The sequence below is a fragment of the Silene latifolia genome, chromosome 6 (assembly GCF_048544455.1).
Source record: "Silene latifolia isolate original U9 population chromosome 6, ASM4854445v1, whole genome shotgun sequence".
NCBI lineage: Eukaryota > Viridiplantae > Streptophyta > Magnoliopsida > Caryophyllales > Caryophyllaceae > Silene > Silene latifolia.
In genome coordinates this window covers 124,969,163-124,987,867 of record NC_133531.1, presented here as the reverse complement: position 1 = coordinate 124,987,867, position 18,705 = coordinate 124,969,163, and the positions used below count along the sequence as shown (strand labels likewise).

The following is an 18,705-nucleotide window of genomic DNA, read 5'->3' as shown; positions in this document are numbered from 1 at the left end:
AGCAGGTATACTATGGATGCGCGCGGGATTAGCTGGGGATGGAGTTGCCATGAGTCTGATAGTAGTAGTCTTCCGCTGTGTTGTCTTTATACTTTTGTTACTTCAGTTGTAGTTTGGTTGAAGAATAGTTGTACTTTACTTTACGGTTGGTTTTGTTATGTAATCACTTAAACTTATTTATTAAAGTACGTTCTTTTATGGTCTATTTGATATACATTGCCTCGGGTAACCCAGATGGTAGCATTCTCATGCTTTAAGTGGTTCTGGTAAGGCACTTGGAGTATCGGGTGTTACAGAGATCCTCCAGAAAACCCAGATCCTCCCAAAAAAGCTCTAGACTGACCATAGCTGCCCTTCTTGTGGCTCGACTGATTACCACTCTCACTTTCTGCTTTCCTCTTTTCAGTGGTGGTTCTCTCCGTAGCCTCTTTGGACAAGTCCACCAACCTCTCAGCTTGCCCAGCTCTCAAGTAGACATCCTTCAGATCGGTGATAACCCCAGCTGGTAACTTATTCATGATCTTGGGTGCCAACCCCCTCTTGAAACGAAGAGCTAAACCCCGCTGCTCCAGCTGCATGTCTTCCGCATAGCGTGACAACTCAAGGAACCGGTGATAGTACTATGTAACCGTCATGTCGTTAGTCATGGTGAAAGAATCAAACTCGAAACTCAACTTGTGACGGATGTGCTCCGGCACGAATTGCTCCCTCATGGCACTCTTCAGACCTGCCCAAGGTATAGCACCGAGCCCCTCATCCCTTTAGTGTGCCCTGGCATCTTCCTTCACGTTTTGCCACCAAACTGCAGCCTCACCCCTCAGGTAGTACACTACCTGCTCAACAGCTAACTCCGGCGGACACTTCACAACCTCAAGGAGACTCTCCATCTCACGGTGCCAGTTATCAAGCAGCTTAGGTTCTCCGGTGCCCTCGTAAGTAGATGGGTTGAAGCGGGCGATGATAGTGCTCAGGTGGGTAGCATCCACCGGTTTCCCAGCCCCCATACCCACATTCTTAATAGCCTCAAGGAGTGCATCCTGCTGCTCGATCATACGGGCTACCTCTTTTGTGGTCATCTCAGTTGCTTTGATATACGCTGCTGACCTCTTTGGCGCCATTTTGAGATGATCAAAGCAAGGAAATGTAAGCACATAGCCTACGGCTCAAAATAAACATGACCCTCCGCCAAAGAAGTACTCAGCCAAGTATGGTGAGATACTCGGTCGAGTATGGACTACTCGGTCGAGTGTTCCACTCCAGTAGCCAACGTCAAAAACACAATAAACATACTCGATCGAGTATGGGTGATACTCGGTCGAGTATGCTCCACTCGGTCGAGTATGCTCTAATACTCGGTTGAGTGGTCACAGCCAGTAGCTACTGCTACGCACACCCCAAACAACACTCGGTATAGTGCCTGGTTACTCAGCCGAGTACCCCCTACTCGGTCGAGTACCCGCCCTGCTCGGCCAAGTCATGCCAAAAACGAGCTGCAACTATTGTAAATATACTTAAACATGCTTTTCTATCACGATATATACATATGTACTACTACCCTTTTGAAAGCCACGTATTAAACAGGTAACATGCTCAACATATTTCATGCTCAAGATCTATCATATACGAATTCGCAATTCACCTTTCATATATTACCTATTCCAACACTTTCACCATTTCAGCCAACAACTTCACATGATTCAAGTTATAGATATCCCACACACATGACTCAAACATACAACAGTTTCCCCCCATGTGACCGGCTTGAGATCTTAAGGGCCTTAATGCGACTTCGGGACGTCTTCCAAGTCTTTGCGGTAGCTCCAAACAACTCTCCCCGGGTTCATTTTATTTAGACTCCCTAAGTTCATTGGGTTCATTAGTTTTAGGTGCCAGAATCGTCGCTTTGATACCACTTTGTGATACCCCCACATACCAAGGTGCCTTACCATAACCACCCCAGCATGAGAGACTGTCACCATCTCGGTTGCCCGAGCTTAGTATATCAAAGTTACCAATCCAAAACACAATTATTAAAGTATAAATGATTAAAGTTTACATGATCCAAAACCAAAACCAAAGTACTACTACAAAAGTTCAACAACTAAGACTGAATGCTAAATCTCTTAACAGCGGAAGCTAGACTCAAGTGATGACTCCCCACGACGGCCCCATAGCTAGTGAACATCATCACCTGTCACAATCTTCTCACCATCCTCGAATGGATCACCACAGATTTTACAAAATAACAACGGGGTCAGTTACTGTATAATCAAAATAAGACAAGTACAAAAAGGCAAACTGTTGATCATCATCCATCCCCAACTCCCGACCTCACATCGTAACTGACTACACACTAAAGTGTGTAGCCCTGCCAGATTACCCATCGCAACAGATAATCCTCACCGCCATTGGGGGGACCGCAGCCAATCCCCACCTAAGCCCCCGCTCATCAAGGAGCGATAACCCTATTCATTAATGTGCACATCCCCTTCTGTGGCGGGTTCCACAAAGGGCGAAGATAGGGCGTGAAGCCACTCCCGCAAGTGACTCCACTCAGCCGAGGACGCACCTCGCGAATATTACCTTCAATCATCACAACACCAACACCAACTCCAAAACACCAACAACGATCAGCAGATAATCAATCGTACAACCATACAAACACAATTTTATAACAATTAAACAGTAAACCGAGTAGGGAAACCCTACCTTAGCACAACTGCAATGAGACACAAGCAAAGCAATCTAGAACGGCTCTTCTACGAAGTCCTCACCTAACAACAATCACATAAACTCCAATTACCATATGCAAAACCCCTTTTTTCCCCCAATTCACAAATTAAGGCAACTGATAAGCCAAATACTAGGTCGCTAAATACTAGAATTAACTATCAAATTAACAATTTCTAAAACCAAACTCAACTCTACACTATGCAATTAAGAATAGTAGTATAGCATAAGTATGGGTCGAACCCAAGAGAAGGTCTAGCAACCAAAACTTGACTAGTGAACTAGTTGGGATACTAATGAAGACTCTACTACTAATTAAGATCCTAATGACAATTTAAACTTAACAAAAGGAACTAATCACAAACAATGGGTATTAACAATGCTCAACTAGTAGGAAACATAGAAGGGAAAGGCATTTGATTGGAAACAACATGAAAATGAGTAAAAGTGGAGACTTTGCTATTGTGACAATACAACAAACACTTAATAGGCACAAAGTAATAATGAGAAAGAACTTGATGTAATCTCTTCTTAGTCACCAACAAATGGCAAAACTTAACTCTTTTTACTCTCCTAAGGTTATCCACCCAATACAACAATATCAAGATATTAGCATACACAAATTAAATCATCCATGTATCCTCTTTAAGCTTAGTCAACCATTCATTAAACCATGAATAAAGACAACTACACATGAGCATTAAGAGCCTTTACCAAGATATTCAAGCTAGGATCAATTTTCACAAGATTAAACCATACAAATGAGAAAAAGACATAAACTTTCCTACTTGTTATATGAATCCTTTAAATCAAATCAACACACAACAAGGTTGCTTCAAACAATTCTAGATAAATTAAATCATTTCTCTAGAATTTGCAATAGTCAAGTAAATAAGATGCAAGGATGATCAAACCACACAATTATTCACTCAACATAAGAATTAAACCCAAGGAAAGAGTATTAGATAACTTTAAAAGAGATTAGAGAGTCTTACAATACCAAAGTTGATGACTTTGAAAGAAATTACACCAAGTAAAAAAAGATTAGTCTTCCATAGTTTGCTTACAACCCCTAAAATGAAGAAAGATTAACATGAACTAAGGAAATATTAAGTTTTAATTATTACAAGATTAAAGCCAAGCATGAGATATTAATGGTAAGGAGGTTCCCCTTAGATCTCCAAACATGTGGGTATTTATACCCTTGAGCCTCCTTTTTAGGCCACAAACAAATGGGCTTTCGGAAATAGGAAAAAAGGAAAACCCGTCGTAATGATCAGGGGAAAACCGCAGGCTCCGGTGGGGGCCGGAGGCTCTGGTGTGGGCCGCAGGCTCCGGTTTCAGCCTGCACCACAATCTTGCGAAAGCCATATCTCTCTCGTTTCTTGGTCAAATAAGGCATGCGACCTACCATTGGAAAGCTAAAATCACAAGCTTTAACCTCCACTTGGCCTTGCATCGATACGAAGTCTAGAACTCGAGATATGCTCGTTTGAAGTTGACCCTTGTGAAACCGAGTTTTCAATTCTTCATTTTGGCTCTTGTTTGCGCATTCCAAGGCTTCATCTTCCTTTTGTTTGCTTCTCTTGACTTTGCACTTATTCTCTTGGCTTACTCTTGGCCCTCCCTTCTTCACTTTGGTTGACCGTAACTCGGGTTTGACCCTTAATTCGGCTTGTACAAAAACGATTCCTTCACCTCAACTTATCATCATGAAACACTTCAACTACCCTTGAGATGCAAATGCCAAAAACAAGTTCAATTGACCCAAGTTACAACTAAAGTGGATTTGCCGGTAAATAGAACGATTAACACTCAAAACCGGCTTTGTGACAAGTTTATTCACTTTAAATTACCTAATTAGACGGACACTATTTGACTCTATCAGCAACCCTAAAAGATCACAATGGAACTAATGAAATCAAGGACTTACCGACACCAACGATACAATGAAAGATGAAGAAGACTTGCTAACAATCCACGCACTTGAGAGAGATTTGGAGAGGACTAGAGTTACGTTGAAATGTTTAGGTTTTGAGAAAATGATTAGAAACTGTTAATCCACGATTATATAACTCTAATCCTTTCTGAATCAAACCGCGGAAATAACACCCGTCAGACCGGATACTCGGTCGAGTATAGAGTATACTCGGCCGAGTATCCTCTACTCGGTCGAGTATTCCCATACTCGGGCGAGTATTCCTGGGTAGTGAACTATCCAGAAACACACGACACCCTTACTCGGCCGACTAAGCCATATCCGGCCGAGTACAGACTTAGGAAAAACTGTAGTATTACAAATACTCCCAAAACCCTCCAATTAGGGTTTAACCAAAACTAATGAATAAATATCAAAATTGTACTAGGATCTTACCCACAATACGACGGTCTGAAAGGTGTAAAGAACTATGCAATCCGACGACCCAAGCCCTTGGATTTGATAGCAATGCGAGAGAAGGATCTTACGTTGTTTTGTTTTCTCTTGTAAAAGGTTTAGAATACGTAAAAAGGTAAATGAATACTGACGGAAAGGTTTATATAATCTTTTCACGCGTAGTTATCAAACCCGGCAGAAACCCGTAAAAACCCACGTACTCGACCGAGTAACTGAGGTACTCGATCGAGTACCCATCAGGCAGAACACTGTCCAGAACGCAAAACTAACTTACTCGATAGAGTAAGCCTTACTTGATAGAGTACCAAATAGCTCATAAATCCGTAGTATTACAGGTTTGGGTTGAGCTCTCTAAACAAGAATGACTTGTTTACTAAATTAATCCTAATTTTTATTGATCGTCCATCACATAAATATATTTAAACTTTCCAAATATCGACATGACACAAAAACACAACACGAACCCGACACGGAATTAACGGGTTAGGTTTGAGGCTTCATACCCATTTATGTAAGTGAGTCGACACGAACACGATACGAGATATAATTGGGTTGGGTTTGGGTTAAAGGGTTTGTGACCCGTTTATATGGGACATGAACACGAACCCGACACGACCCGATCTGTTTACCAGGTCTAGTTTTAACACAAGTTTTTGAACTCGTAGCCGTAATCATAACTCGTAATTTTTGGTGAGCCAATTCAAAAAAAAATTGCACGATGGTAACTTAACAACTATTAGACACATTAAAATACAACGATTTTCTTTTCTCAAATCAAAAATCTCAAAAAAATTATTCTCTCTATCCTGTCATTTGTTTAACTATTTCTTTTCGGTTTTTATTCATCTGTTTACCTTTTGAGATTGATTTCGAAGGTAATTTGATCATTGACTTACCCTATTATCCACCTACCACTCAATAATAATACCCACAAATAATCTCCACGTCTTTAGTCATTCTTTGTGCCTAACTAAAGATAAATCGACACAATAGGTCTCACTTGTGACAGATATATCCGTTACAAGCTTGTGACGGGGTAAGTATCACCCACATAGGTAGATAAGACAAAAAATAGAATGCATTTAAAATCATAAATGACTAGTCTTTATCCTCCCATGTGGGTTTTTTTGACCCGTCATAAATTTGTGACGGATATTGACCTTCACAAATGAGAATTTGTGAAACAGATAACCGAAGAATAATTTTTGGGTTATTCTATGTGGTACCCATGTGTTTTCTCGAATTCTACGTGGTACCCTTGCGTATGTGAAACCATCAGTAGTACCCCTAAACTTTTTAAAATGCTCTAAAAACACCCAAACTACTAAAAATCACATTTTTAAACTGTTAAATTTTGTAAAGAGAATTTGTTTACAATTAACTAAACGATGTTTATGTTAATGGCGTGACAAATTATTGCCAAAAAATCAATCCAAAATGTATAAACTAAACATTTAAAAGAGATGTATTAGAGTATTTTGGACATTTAAAAATATTTTCATTAAACTAGATGTAGAGGTACCACTAATATTTTAAAAAGGCCAATGGTATCATGTCAAATTCGAAAAAGTAGAAGTGAACCAGAAAAACCCATAATTTTTTAAAGAATACAAGTCATTCATTGTGCTATGTAATTTGAACATCATCACACTCCGCAATCAACAACGATGACGGAGGAGAAGACAGTGAGGTATGGGATTATAGGAGTAGGAATGATGGGTAGAGAACACCTGATTAACCTTTACCACCTCCGTCACCTCCGCGTCTCCGTCGTATGCATCGCTGATCCTCATCTCCCTTCTCAACGTGCCGCCGTTGAGCTGGCTAACTCCTTCAATTGGCCCCTTCAGGTACCTCTTTACATTCTTTTTGCTTATTTGATTCAAGTCGTTGCTAATAAAGGGTAAGACTGCGTGCATTCGACCCCATCACCTCGTCCTTGAGGGCTTGAGGCACTCGGGTCATTTTATTTTTTGTTGATGAAAAAAGTACTTCCTCTCTCCCGTACTCTCGTTCATTTGTTTATCTTTGGTTTTGGCATAAAGACCAAGTAAAGGGTGAGAGAATCATTTGTGGTGGTTGTTAGTGGATGACAAGTGGACATAATGGATGTGTAATTGTGTATGATCAAATAATCCATAAAAAACATATCTAATATAGAAAGGTAAACAAATGGTTGAAACACCCTAAAATAGGTAAATAAATGACCAGGACAGATGGAGTGCATTTTTATTTCCAATGGAGACAAAGACTTATTAGTTATTACTCTTTGGTTATGTATTACGATGGAATAAACTTACTTCGCTTCTTTCTAGTGTGAAGTACCAGTCATTTGATGCACTTCTCGACACAATTTTCATCTTAGGGAGTAATTTGGAAACAACCTCCTAACCCCGCAATTTGTGGGAGCTAATGAGGCACCGGGTAATGTTGTTGTTGTATTGATGGAAAATAGTAGTTGATGGGGTGTTTTCATTGAGAAGGTGTTTTCAGGGCACAAGGAGCTGTTGGACAGTGGGTTGTGTGATGTGTTGATTGTGTCATCGCCAAATATGACCCATTTTGAGATTCTTATGGACATTATTGCGCATCCTAAGCCTCATCATGTCCTTGTGGAGAAACCTCTTTGCACCACTGTTTCTCATTGCAAGCAGGTATACTACTAAGCTTTTGTGTATTTTGACAATTTGAGATTCTGCTTCTGAGATGAGGGTCAAATATTTGAGATATATGTACATTTTGGAAAGCGAAAAAATTGTTGGCAGGCATTGTTTTGGGATGTTTAATCCAAATGATGGGCTTACTTTATGATCTGTTGAGTCTCTTAGGTGGTAGATGCAGCGAAGAAACGGGAAGATATGATGGTGCAAGTAGGTTTGGAGTACAGATATATGCCACCAGTTGCCAAGCTAATACAATTAGTCAGGGGTGGGGATGTAGGTCCAGTCCGTATGGTCTCAATCCGAGAGCATAGGTTTCCATTCTTGGTCAAGGTAAGTAGTACAGGTGCTTTCATGTATAGCATGTATAGCTATAATCCTTTTTGGCTCTTGGTCCCTTTTCTTTAGCAAGTTACGATATTATAAGTTAGCTTGAGAGTTGAGATCATTTCACAATTAAATGTAAAATGAAGACTAAAGATCATAAAATAGTCAATACGTGAGGATAGCTTCCCTTTCTTGGTTAGGTAAGTAGTACAAGATTTCTCATGGAACTATGGAAGAAGCCGAGGGTCAAAGACTCTTAACTCCATTGAGACACCTTCTCCTTCTACCCACAAGCTTGAAAAGGAATATGAACCGGAGGTACCATTTCCTAGTGCCCTCACAAATCCCAAGAAGTTTGATAAAGACACCGATCTTTATGAAACTTTTAGGAAATGTGAGGGCACTAGGGATCAATGCCCCTTGAGTGTTTTTGACTACCGTCACCCCTCCCTTCTTTGGCACAACTTGAGTAGGACTTACCCATTGGGAGTCACTAATTGGAAAGATAATACCCATTTGAAGAAGTTTGATAACTTCTTCCTTGACAACTTCCATCATAGGTGGATTAAGCCTCCGTTGTGGTTGCCGGACGGGTTTTGCATCCTTTTCCAATCGAATTTTGTGCATGCAAGTGCTCGGGCTTATCCCCTTGATATCCGCGATGCTCCATCCAAATGCTTCTTTATACTTTTGCAAAACATCCACCAACCTCCTCTCTTGATCACCCTCAAGTTGGTTTGAAATTATGAGGGGTAGAGTGTCATTTGCCCCAAGAAAGATGTATTTCAAATTGTCGGGGAGTGGTTTGAGATTGGGGGTGGGTGGTTTAATGATGGATGGAAGGGGTCTCTCAAGGGAAGCCTCTAAAGGAAGAAATGTGGATGGATTGTCATAGGAATAGGAAGAAAAACACGATTTAGTGGGGCTGAAATTGCGCAGTCGCGCATAGGGGTCACAGATTGCGCAGGCTGCGCATTGGGCATGCGCAGGCTGCGCCTCTGCTCGACATTTCGGCCTCAATTTCTTGCACTTCTTTTTCTTCCTTTGATTCTTCTAATGGTTCTTCCTTTTCCAATGCTTCTATACTTTCCTGCACATCATGAGACAACAAAAACCGCAACCCTTCCTTCTCGACATTGTTAGTGAGGGCCACCTCAAGTGGGTCCCTATGACCAATTTGGTAAACCCGATTTGCCAAACTTTCAATCTTGTCAAGAAAGTAGCAACAACTCAAATCATCGGTCTTTTTCATCGTCTCATACACATTATATTTCAAAACTTTCCCTTCAAATTCCATGGTCAAAGTTCCATCATACATGTCAAGCTTGGTTTTAGAGGTTCTCATGAAAGGCCTCCCTAGCAAGAGGGGTGTAGCCTTAGAGTCCGGTTCTATATCCAAAACATAAAAATCGGCCGGAAATATGAATTTATCAACTTCTACCAACACATCCTCTACAAGACCCTTGGGGTGAATTGTGGAACGGTCCGCCAATTGGATCACAACATTGGTCCTAGACAAAGGAGGCAATTCTAAGGTCTCATAAATGGAATAAGGCATGACATTAATAGAGGACCCCGAGTCTAGCATAGCTCTAGCAAAATCTTTGCCTCCAATTGAGCACGGTATAGTTAGCATGCCCGAGTCATCACACTTTTTGGGAAGATTTTGTTTGAAAATGGCCGAGACATGCCTACTAACCGTGACCCTTTCTACTCCTTTCCTTGGCTTCCGTTTAGGGGTGCAAAGTTCTTTGAGAAACTTTGCATACCTAGGAACGGTTTTGATGATAGTAAAAAGAGGGATGTTGACCTCACATTTCCTAAAAGTTTCATAAAGATCGGTGTCTTTATCAAACTTCTTGGGATTTGTGAGGGCACTAGAAAATGGTACCTCCGGTTCATATTCCTTTTCAATCTCTTGGAGTGAATCCTTTGTGTTGGTGCTTCCTTCCTTTCCTTTGTCAATGCTCAAAGGACTCCTCTCTTTTTCCTCATTAGCTTTTGAAGATGATCCTTTCCCTTGTTCAACCACAAGTTCCTCTTCAATTTGATCTTCAACCTCAATAACCCTTTCTTGTGACTTGCCCCTTCTCTTCTTCTTGGGAGGGGATTCTAAAGTTCTCCCCTTTCTCAATGTCATGGCACTAGCATTCTCTCTAGGAGGAAATGTAGTGGAGGGAATAGAAGTTGAGGTCCTTTGATTTTTCTTGGCAAGTTCTTGGGCAATTTGGCCAAGTTGGACTTCTAGGTTGGCAACCTTGGCATCACTAACATTCTTATCGGCATCAATCTTGTCAAGCCTCTTGTTTGTTTTGACTTGCTCTTGCAAAATGTTTTTAAGCAAGTCTTGAACACTTGGTTCCTTTTGAGAATTGTTGTTACCTTGATTGCCAAATTGGGATGATTGACCTTGGTTTTGGTTTCTACCTTGGTTGTTGAAATTCCCATTCCTATTCCCTTGAGAGTTTGAACCTTGACCTTGTCGGGAATTTTGGTCCCTCAAGTGGTTGAATTGACCATTCACAAAACTCTTTGAGGTGTCACCACCCCAACCAAGTCTAGGATTGTCTCTACTCCCAACATTGTAAGTATTGCCACTAGGGTCATAATTGTAGTATCCTCCCCCTTGAGGATTTCTAGCATTGTAATTCCCATACCCCATTGCACTTACATTCTCCTTGCTTATTCCTTGCTCTTCCATGATGGGACAAGTTTCCATTGGGTGTGGCCCTTGACAAAAATTACACTCCACATTAGATCCTTGTGCTCCTCCTTGATTGTTCCCCACTAGTTGAGCAACCATTTTTGTGAGATCATCCACGGTTTTCTCAAGCTTGTGGGTAGAAGGAGAAGGTGTCTCAATGGAGTTAAGAGTCTTTGACCCTCGGCTTCTTCCATAGTTCCTTGTGCTAGCGGCCAACCTTTCTATGATCTCATTTGCCTCCGCCACGGAATAGTTGTCAACTCCACCACCCGTAGCGGAATTAACCATGATTTGGTATTGTTGTGTAAGACCATCACAAAAGTTGACCAAAAGGTCATCACCACTAAGGCCATGGTAAGGACATTGAGCAACTAACTTCTTGAATCTCTCCCAATACTCATATAAGCTCTCACTTGCATCTTGCTCCGGAGAAGTGATGGCTTTCTTTGCATGGTTATGTCTTGAGTCGGGGTAGTATTTCTCAAGAAAAGCCGCTTTCATGTCCTTCCAAGTACGGATTGTACCCGGTTGAAGGTAAAACAACCAATCTTTTGCCCCATCTTGAAGTGAAAATGGGAAAGCTCTCAACTTAAATTGATCTTCCGTGACACCATTTGGAATGGCACCCTCACACATCATATGGAATTCGGAAAGATGGCGATTTGGGTCATCTCCCGCATGTCCATGAAACTTTGGGAGGTTGTGAATGAAATAGCCCTTCAATTCAAAGTTGGCATTAGCCCCCATGGGTGGGTAGGCTATGCAAAGAGGTTGAGTGTCATAATTCCTTGCCCGGAGCTCCCTAATAGTTCTAGTATCATTCGCCATTGAAGGGTATTCCACTTCAATTGGCTCTACGTCAATAGGATCTTCTTCAATAGGGGCTTCTAAAGGTGGTTCTTCTACTCTATGTTCTCGTTGTGCTCTTTGGTACCAAGGGTTAGTAAATAACCACGAGTAGGCTCCAAAAGCGTCTTCTTCCACGGGAGTTGATTCACCGTGTTGTGGGGAACCAAACATAAACCTTCGCACTAAGCAAACAAGTTAGAACTTCCTATTACTTCTAACAACAAGAGGAGTAATAAAACAACTAAACATAAATTCACAAACTCAAGTTCTAGCTATGTTGCCCTTCCCCGGCAACGGCGCCAAAATTTGATAAGCAATAAACTAGGTCGTTAAAATACTATAATTAGCGTACCAAATTAACAATTTATAAGCCAAACTATACTCTAGACTACTCTAAATGATAAAGTAATATAGTGCAAGTAAGGGTCGAACCCAAGAGAAGGTCTTTTAAGCTAAATACTTGAATTGTAAACTATTGACTACTAAGGCCAAGATTATAAACAAACAATGGTTATTCACAATGGCAAACAATAGAGAGACATAAAAAGGGGGTTTTAGAGTTGATTTGTGACATGAAACAAAGTGAAATTTGCAATCCTATTCTAACAAGCAATATAACAAACACTTGGTGAGTAAGATGATTCAATAATTAAGAGAACTTGGTGCAATCCTACAAGTTCCAACTTTTCTCAAAGCAAGACTCTTTTCTCTCTAGTTTTCATTTACCCAACAACAATCCTCAAGCAAGTGATTACCACTATCTAAGCCAACAATGATAATCCTACTTCAACTACAAATTCTAACATTAAACCATGTAAGAATTGTAACCAAGAGCATGAAGAACAAAACCAAGAGGAAAGTAAATGGGATATCACAAAGATATGTTTAAACCAACAAATCCTATGATACAATCAATTTCTACTCACAAAGGTTGATACTTTAAACCAAGATAACAACAATTATGAGATGCTTCAATAAGTTATTACAAAAGCAAGCAACTTTGCAACAACAAGCAATAGATGAATGTAAAAGAGGCAAGGGTAATTACTTCTCACAACAAAACATTCATCATGTCATTAAAACTTAGAAATTGAAATAAATGAAAGAGTAGAGATTAAGGAGTCAATACAATGATAAAGATGGAAACTTGCAATGGATTACACGAAGTAGGGAAGGATTTAGCCTTCCATAGTCTTCAAAACCCAAAGAAATAGAGAAAGATTACAACTTTGCATCCAAAAAGTCTTCTAAATTATTACAAGATTAAACCCTAAGAATGAGATTAGAAGAGATGATATGATGGTAGGTGATAATCCCAGGTCTTCAAACTTCTCGGGTATATATAGGGCTTCACGAAAACCTAGAAAGATTTCCACTTAAGAAGCCCACAAACGAGATTAGAAAAACCCGCAAAGCAGAGCTGCGCAGGCTGCGCAAGTACTGTTCCAGCCTGCGCAATAGTGCGCACCTGCGCACTGCAAGACTCTGTTTGCTTGCGCAGTGCGCACCGCTCGCATTTTGGGATTTCTATTTGCCACGAGCTAGACCTCTTCAATTGCCTTCATTTCTTCTAGTCTTCATTCCTACTTCTCCCAACTTGTTTCCGGGTTACAAGTGATCTTCTTGTGCCTTATCTTGACCTTTGAAAGGTGCTCTATTGCCGCTCGGGTTCCATGCATAAGGATTATGTGCTCAACCGAGTAAAAATGCACAAGTTACCACCATATAACCGATTGCCAATTGTTAGGAAAAGTGAACCAAAAGACCCATATTAAAAGACACGAGGGTGATAAAATCACCCTCTTAGACCGACACAAAACAATGCTATCAAACTCCCCCACACTTAGACTTTTGCTAGTCCCGAGCAAAACCCGGAACAAGCAACCGTAAAGTCTACAAGAGGGTGTGGGAGGGAATGATCTCTCTTCCCTTTCCTCTTCCTTCTTATGCCTCCCTCAAAACACAACCACCGATTAAAAAGAAAAAAAACATGACTCAAAGTTTTTGCACACACTCTTCACTCACTCACCCTCCTTATTTCTCCCTCGAACAAGACACTACACACCACCAACGCCGACTCATCACGCAACTCCACCCTTCTTATATCACCTACAAGAGATGACCACTCTCACCTTATCCCAAGGTGGAAGCAAAGTGGCCTAAACAACTCCTAAAACATCCTAATTTACCACTTATATCACCCCCTTATCACTCCAAGCTAAATAAGATCATGCTACTTGGTTGGCCACACTCCGAAGCAAATCAACAACCAAAGTAGCCAAAACAAAAATCCACCGATTTGGGACAAGTGTTGTGACTCAAAATGAAATTAAATCCTAATCTAGCCTCCTTCCAAGACCCTCCTTATCACTCCCTTCTTATCCCTCCATCTTTTTGGTGTTACAATTTTCAATTTTTCAATTTTTTTGGTGAAAATCCCTCATTTTGCCTAAGGTGCCCTTTCGGGTTTTCACCTTAGCTTTTCCTTTCCTCTCATGGTGGCTCGCAACTCATTTCTTCATTTTGCCCGGAATGCCCTTTCGGGTTTTCATTCCGTCCTCGGCCACCTTTCCCAATCTTGCCTAGGCGCCCACCCTTGTGAGTTTTCACCTAGCCGGGATTTTCGTTTTTTTTTTTTTTTTTTTTTTTTTTTTTTGCATTTGCATTTGCATTGACTTGAAAGACAATTTACATAAGTTACAATTCTCACTCCCCCACACTTAAACTTCACATTGTCCTCAATGTGAGGGAGTGCTAACTTCTTCAAAAATTTAGTTGGAGGGGCCCGAGCCTTCGCCTTGCTCATATGCCCCCCGGTTCTTTCTTCTTCTTTCTCTTTCTTGTTGGGCCCTTGTGTAGGCCGCATTGACTTGAGCTTCATTGATGGGGGGTTGGTAGGTTGGGTCATTGGGGTGAAGAGTCATGCCGAAAAGGCCTTTAATAAGGCCAAAGGAGTCTTCATGGGCTTTGGCGTCGTAGTAGGAGTCGTCAAGGTATTGGTGGTGCCTTTCGTTTTGCACCCCAAATTGTTGACTCACTTCTTCCCGCCACTTGTTTTGTTCTTGCCACATGGCTTGATTTTCCGCCCAAGCTTTGGCACATTGTTGTTGCCATGCAAGAGACTCCTCTTGCCTCTTGGCAATGTCTTCAAGGATTTTCTTTTGGGCCAATTCGGCCTCATCTCCTAACCGTTTATGCTCTTCAAATGATTTTCGAAATTGATCAAAACTCTCCAATCTTGGCGCTTGTTGTTGTTGCCAAGAATGGGAGCTCTCAACCCTCCCACTAATCGCTTCCAACGTCCCCCGGGTGTCCTCAAAGTACTTAAACATTCGGTGTTGCCAAGGTGGTAAAGGTGGACTTGAGGAACCTCCGGCCTCAAACATAGGAGTGTCTTGAGGCGGATGGGAGGATGAAGGAATGTGTGGGGTCTCATGGAAGCCCCTCTCAATAATCTCAACTTCTCTTTCTTCTTCTTGTTGGGGATCATGGGAAAATTCAACGGCTCTCCTCTTCCGAATTTTTGGTGGGGGTGGGTTGGGGAGATTGCCCTCGGGGGGACAAAAGAAATCCCGGGAACGTGGTCCACTCGGGAGGGGGCCATTCAAAGGGAGTTTCATGTATTGTACTTTCCCCTCCCCTAACCAATGACAACTCCATGGAACCGTATCCATTGGAAGAATCATGTGAGTCTTTATCAACCCCGCTTCATTGTATAGGTGATTCCCCCACACTTGAGGTTGCTCTTCCGGAATATCCCCAACCAAACTAGCCACAAAAAGAGTGACCAAACCTCCACAATTAATACTTCCTTTCTTCTCACGTTGCTTGGCCGCACCAACCACAAAAAGCCTTGCCCAATCCGGCACTCCCTCCCCCTCGGGCAACATTGCCCACAAACACTCACGGACTCCATCATTGAGTTTGGTAGGTTCCCCCATCGTAAAGAAAAAACATGAAATCATCCGAGTAAGAATCCGGATGGGGGGATTTGTGATTGAGGAGATTTTGTCATTGTTTGTCCGGGGAGTTTTTCTTGTGAGCCCAAACCAAGTATCGTCCAAGGCCGTACCCGGTAAGTTTGAGGAGGGTGGTTTGGTGATTCTCAAAATTTCCCTTACCCGCTCAAAGGTTAAGGTATGCCAAGTTCGGTTCAACCTAAAGTTCACCCGTTCATTCCCTCTTTCCCCCGTGATTTCGATGGTTGAGAGGAATTCTAAGGTGTAGGCGGGGTAGGTACGAAGTTGAAGGTTAATGTACCTCTCTAACCCCACCTTGGTGAGGAAGGCAAGAGTGTGGTCGTAAATACCCAAATCCCTCAATGTTTCCGGGTGAAGAAATTTGGAGATCGGTAGGGGCTTACTCTCAAGGAACCTAAAGTGAGTCTTAAGGTTGTTTGGTAACCCTTCATCCCCCTTAAAAGGTTTGGGTGGTGCATTTGGTGGAGGTTGGTTGGATGAGTCACCCTTCTTCTTAGATTTTCCCTTGCCAATACCAAAAACCATCTTGTTCTCTTTTAAATTTGCAAAAACAACCACTTAAAAACAACCAAAAATCTGAAAAATTTTCTAAGGGGCAATTCAACAAACACCTTGTGAGTACTAGCACAAAATGGTGTAGCTAAGGTAATTTTGTTGAATATTTGCCTTCCCTAACAGAAAATGATTGCCAACAATCCCCAAACAAGTAATTACAAGCAAGAAATCAACTCAACTACTCAAAGGAAATCGAATTGAAAAAAATTAAGACAAGGATAGTGAAGAAAGTTGTTATACCTTCCCGAAAAAATCCTCAATCTTGCTTGAATACGGAAGAATGTTGCATAAAAACCCCTTTATAACCCAGAAATCCACTTGAACAAGCTTCAAATCAACCCGGAAAAATTCTAGGGTTTGGGAGATTGGGGGATTTTTGTCAGAAAATTGGAGATTTAAAGGTGTTTTTGATTCCAAGGATGAATTTGAGGAAGAAATTGGTGATGAGGAGGAGGTTTGTTGTTGATAAAAGGTGATTTGGTTGGATTTTGAGTGAATGAGAGGAAGGAGATGGGGTTTGTGTCGAAAAAGTGTTGGTAAAATAGAAGGGAAAACACGGGATAAGAGAAGATAAAGAATCCGGGATTACAGACCTGCGCAGGCTGCGCAATCACTGTTCCCGCCTGCGCAAAATTGCGCACCTGCGCAAGCCTTTTGCGCAGGCTGCTCATGGTGTCGCAGTTTTGATGTTGATTCTTTTAATTCCAATTTCGTTCCTTAGCCCTCATTTTTGCTCTTTTTCCTTTGTTTCTTCTTCAACACTTCTTCCGATGATCTTTTCTATTTAACCCGACTCTCATCTCCTCTTGGGCACGCCTTCCAAGAGGGTTCTTGCAAATCACTATATCATTAAACAAACCTCAAGTGCCTTTTTACATGTCAAATGCAAATGAAATTAATTCAACGAAAATTAACATGCGAGTAAATAAATTGCGGAATTAAATTGCGGAAATAAACTACTCTAAGAAAGCAATGAAATTGGGATAGAATATTTACAAATTTGCCGTTATTTAACGTCGATGGCTCGACTTAGTCAATGTTGGAGAATCAATCTTTATAAATTGGATCTTCTAAAAGAAGATCCTCTTCACCTTGTAGTTCGATTCCTTTGTAGTACTTCTTCAACCTTTGCCCATTTACCTTTATCACTTTCCCCGAGGTCGGGTCTTCCACCTCCACCGCTCCGTGGGGAAAAACCTTCTTGACTTTGTAAGGTCCATACCACTTTGACCTTAACTTGCCGGGAAAATTCTTGAGGCGACTTTGAAAAACCAACACATCTTCTCCCTCTTTGAAAACTCTTCTTGTGACCATCTTGTCATGCCAAGACCGAGCCTTTTCCTTGTAGATGCTAGCATTGTCATAGGCATTGTGCCTAAGCTCTTCCAATTCTTGTATTTGAAGCTTCCGGTGCAATCCCGCCTCATCGACATTTTGATTAAAAGCTTTGATTGCCCAATAGGCTTTGTGCTCCACTTCTACGGGAAGGTGGCATCCCTTCCCATAAATGAGCCTATATGGGGACATGTCGATTGGGGTCTTATAAGCCGTTCTATAAGCCCAAAGAGCATCTTCAAGCCTCTTGCTCCAATCCTTTCGGTCGGGATTGACCGTTCTTTCCAAGATGTGTTTAACCTCCCGGTTAGAGACTTCCGCTTGGCCATTTGTTTGGGGGTGATATGCCGTAGAAACTTTGTGAAGCACACCATATTTTTGAAGCAAGGTTGAGATCACCTTGTTGCAAAAATGAGTCCCCCTATCACTCACAATGGCTTTTGGGAAGCCGAATCTTGAAAATATATTGCTTTTGACAAATGCTTGCACCGTCTTTGCATCATCACATTTTGTGGGGATGGCTTCCACCCACTTAGACACGTAGTCGACCGCCAAGAGGATGTAGATGTATCCATAGGAGTTAGGGAATGGCCCCATGAAGTCTATTCCCCAAACATCAAAAATTTCCAAGTAGAGCATCGGTTGTTGGGGCATTTCGTTCCTACGTGATATGTTGCCAAAACGTTGGCATCTATCACAAGTAGTAACGAAAATATGAGCATCTTTAAATAACTTGGGCCAATAGAAACCGCACTCAAGGATTTTACGTGCCGTTCTATGAGGCCCAAAGTGACCCCCACAAGCGTACTCATGACAATGCTTTAGGATGGATGGAATTTCTACATCCGGCACACAACGTCGGATGACTTGGTCTTGACACATTTTCCATAAGTATGGCTCATCCCATATATAGAATCTAGAATCGGACTTGATCTTGTTCCTTTGACTATATGAAAGTGAGGTGGGAAACTTCTTGGTGACCATGTAATTGACAAGGTTGGCATACCAAGGATCAACGACCTTCATGGAGTAAAGGGATTCATGTGGTAAGCTACCGTCAACTACCCCCATAGTCTTCACGAGATCTTCATTGATGTGAAGCCTACTCAAATGGTCGGCCACCACATTAGCACTCCCTTGCTTGTCCTTGATCTCTATGTCAAACTCGCT

General features: G+C 41.6%; 1 protein-coding gene across 1 annotated transcript in view; it reads left to right on the top strand.

Annotated features, from left to right (window-relative positions):
- Positions 1 to 6,688: 6,688 nt before the first annotated feature.
- LOC141587220 (uncharacterized) overlaps positions 6,689 to 18,705 on the top strand; it is a 32,025-nt gene continuing 20,008 nt past the window's right edge. The window contains exons 1-3 of the mRNA XM_074408672.1: positions 6,689 to 6,975; positions 7,609 to 7,779; positions 7,954 to 8,118. Of these exons, the coding sequence (XP_074264773.1) occupies positions 6,793 to 6,975; positions 7,609 to 7,779; positions 7,954 to 8,118 (519 nt within the window). The 5' untranslated portion in view covers positions 6,689 to 6,792. The remainder of the gene's footprint in view (positions 6,976 to 7,608; positions 7,780 to 7,953; positions 8,119 to 18,705) is intronic.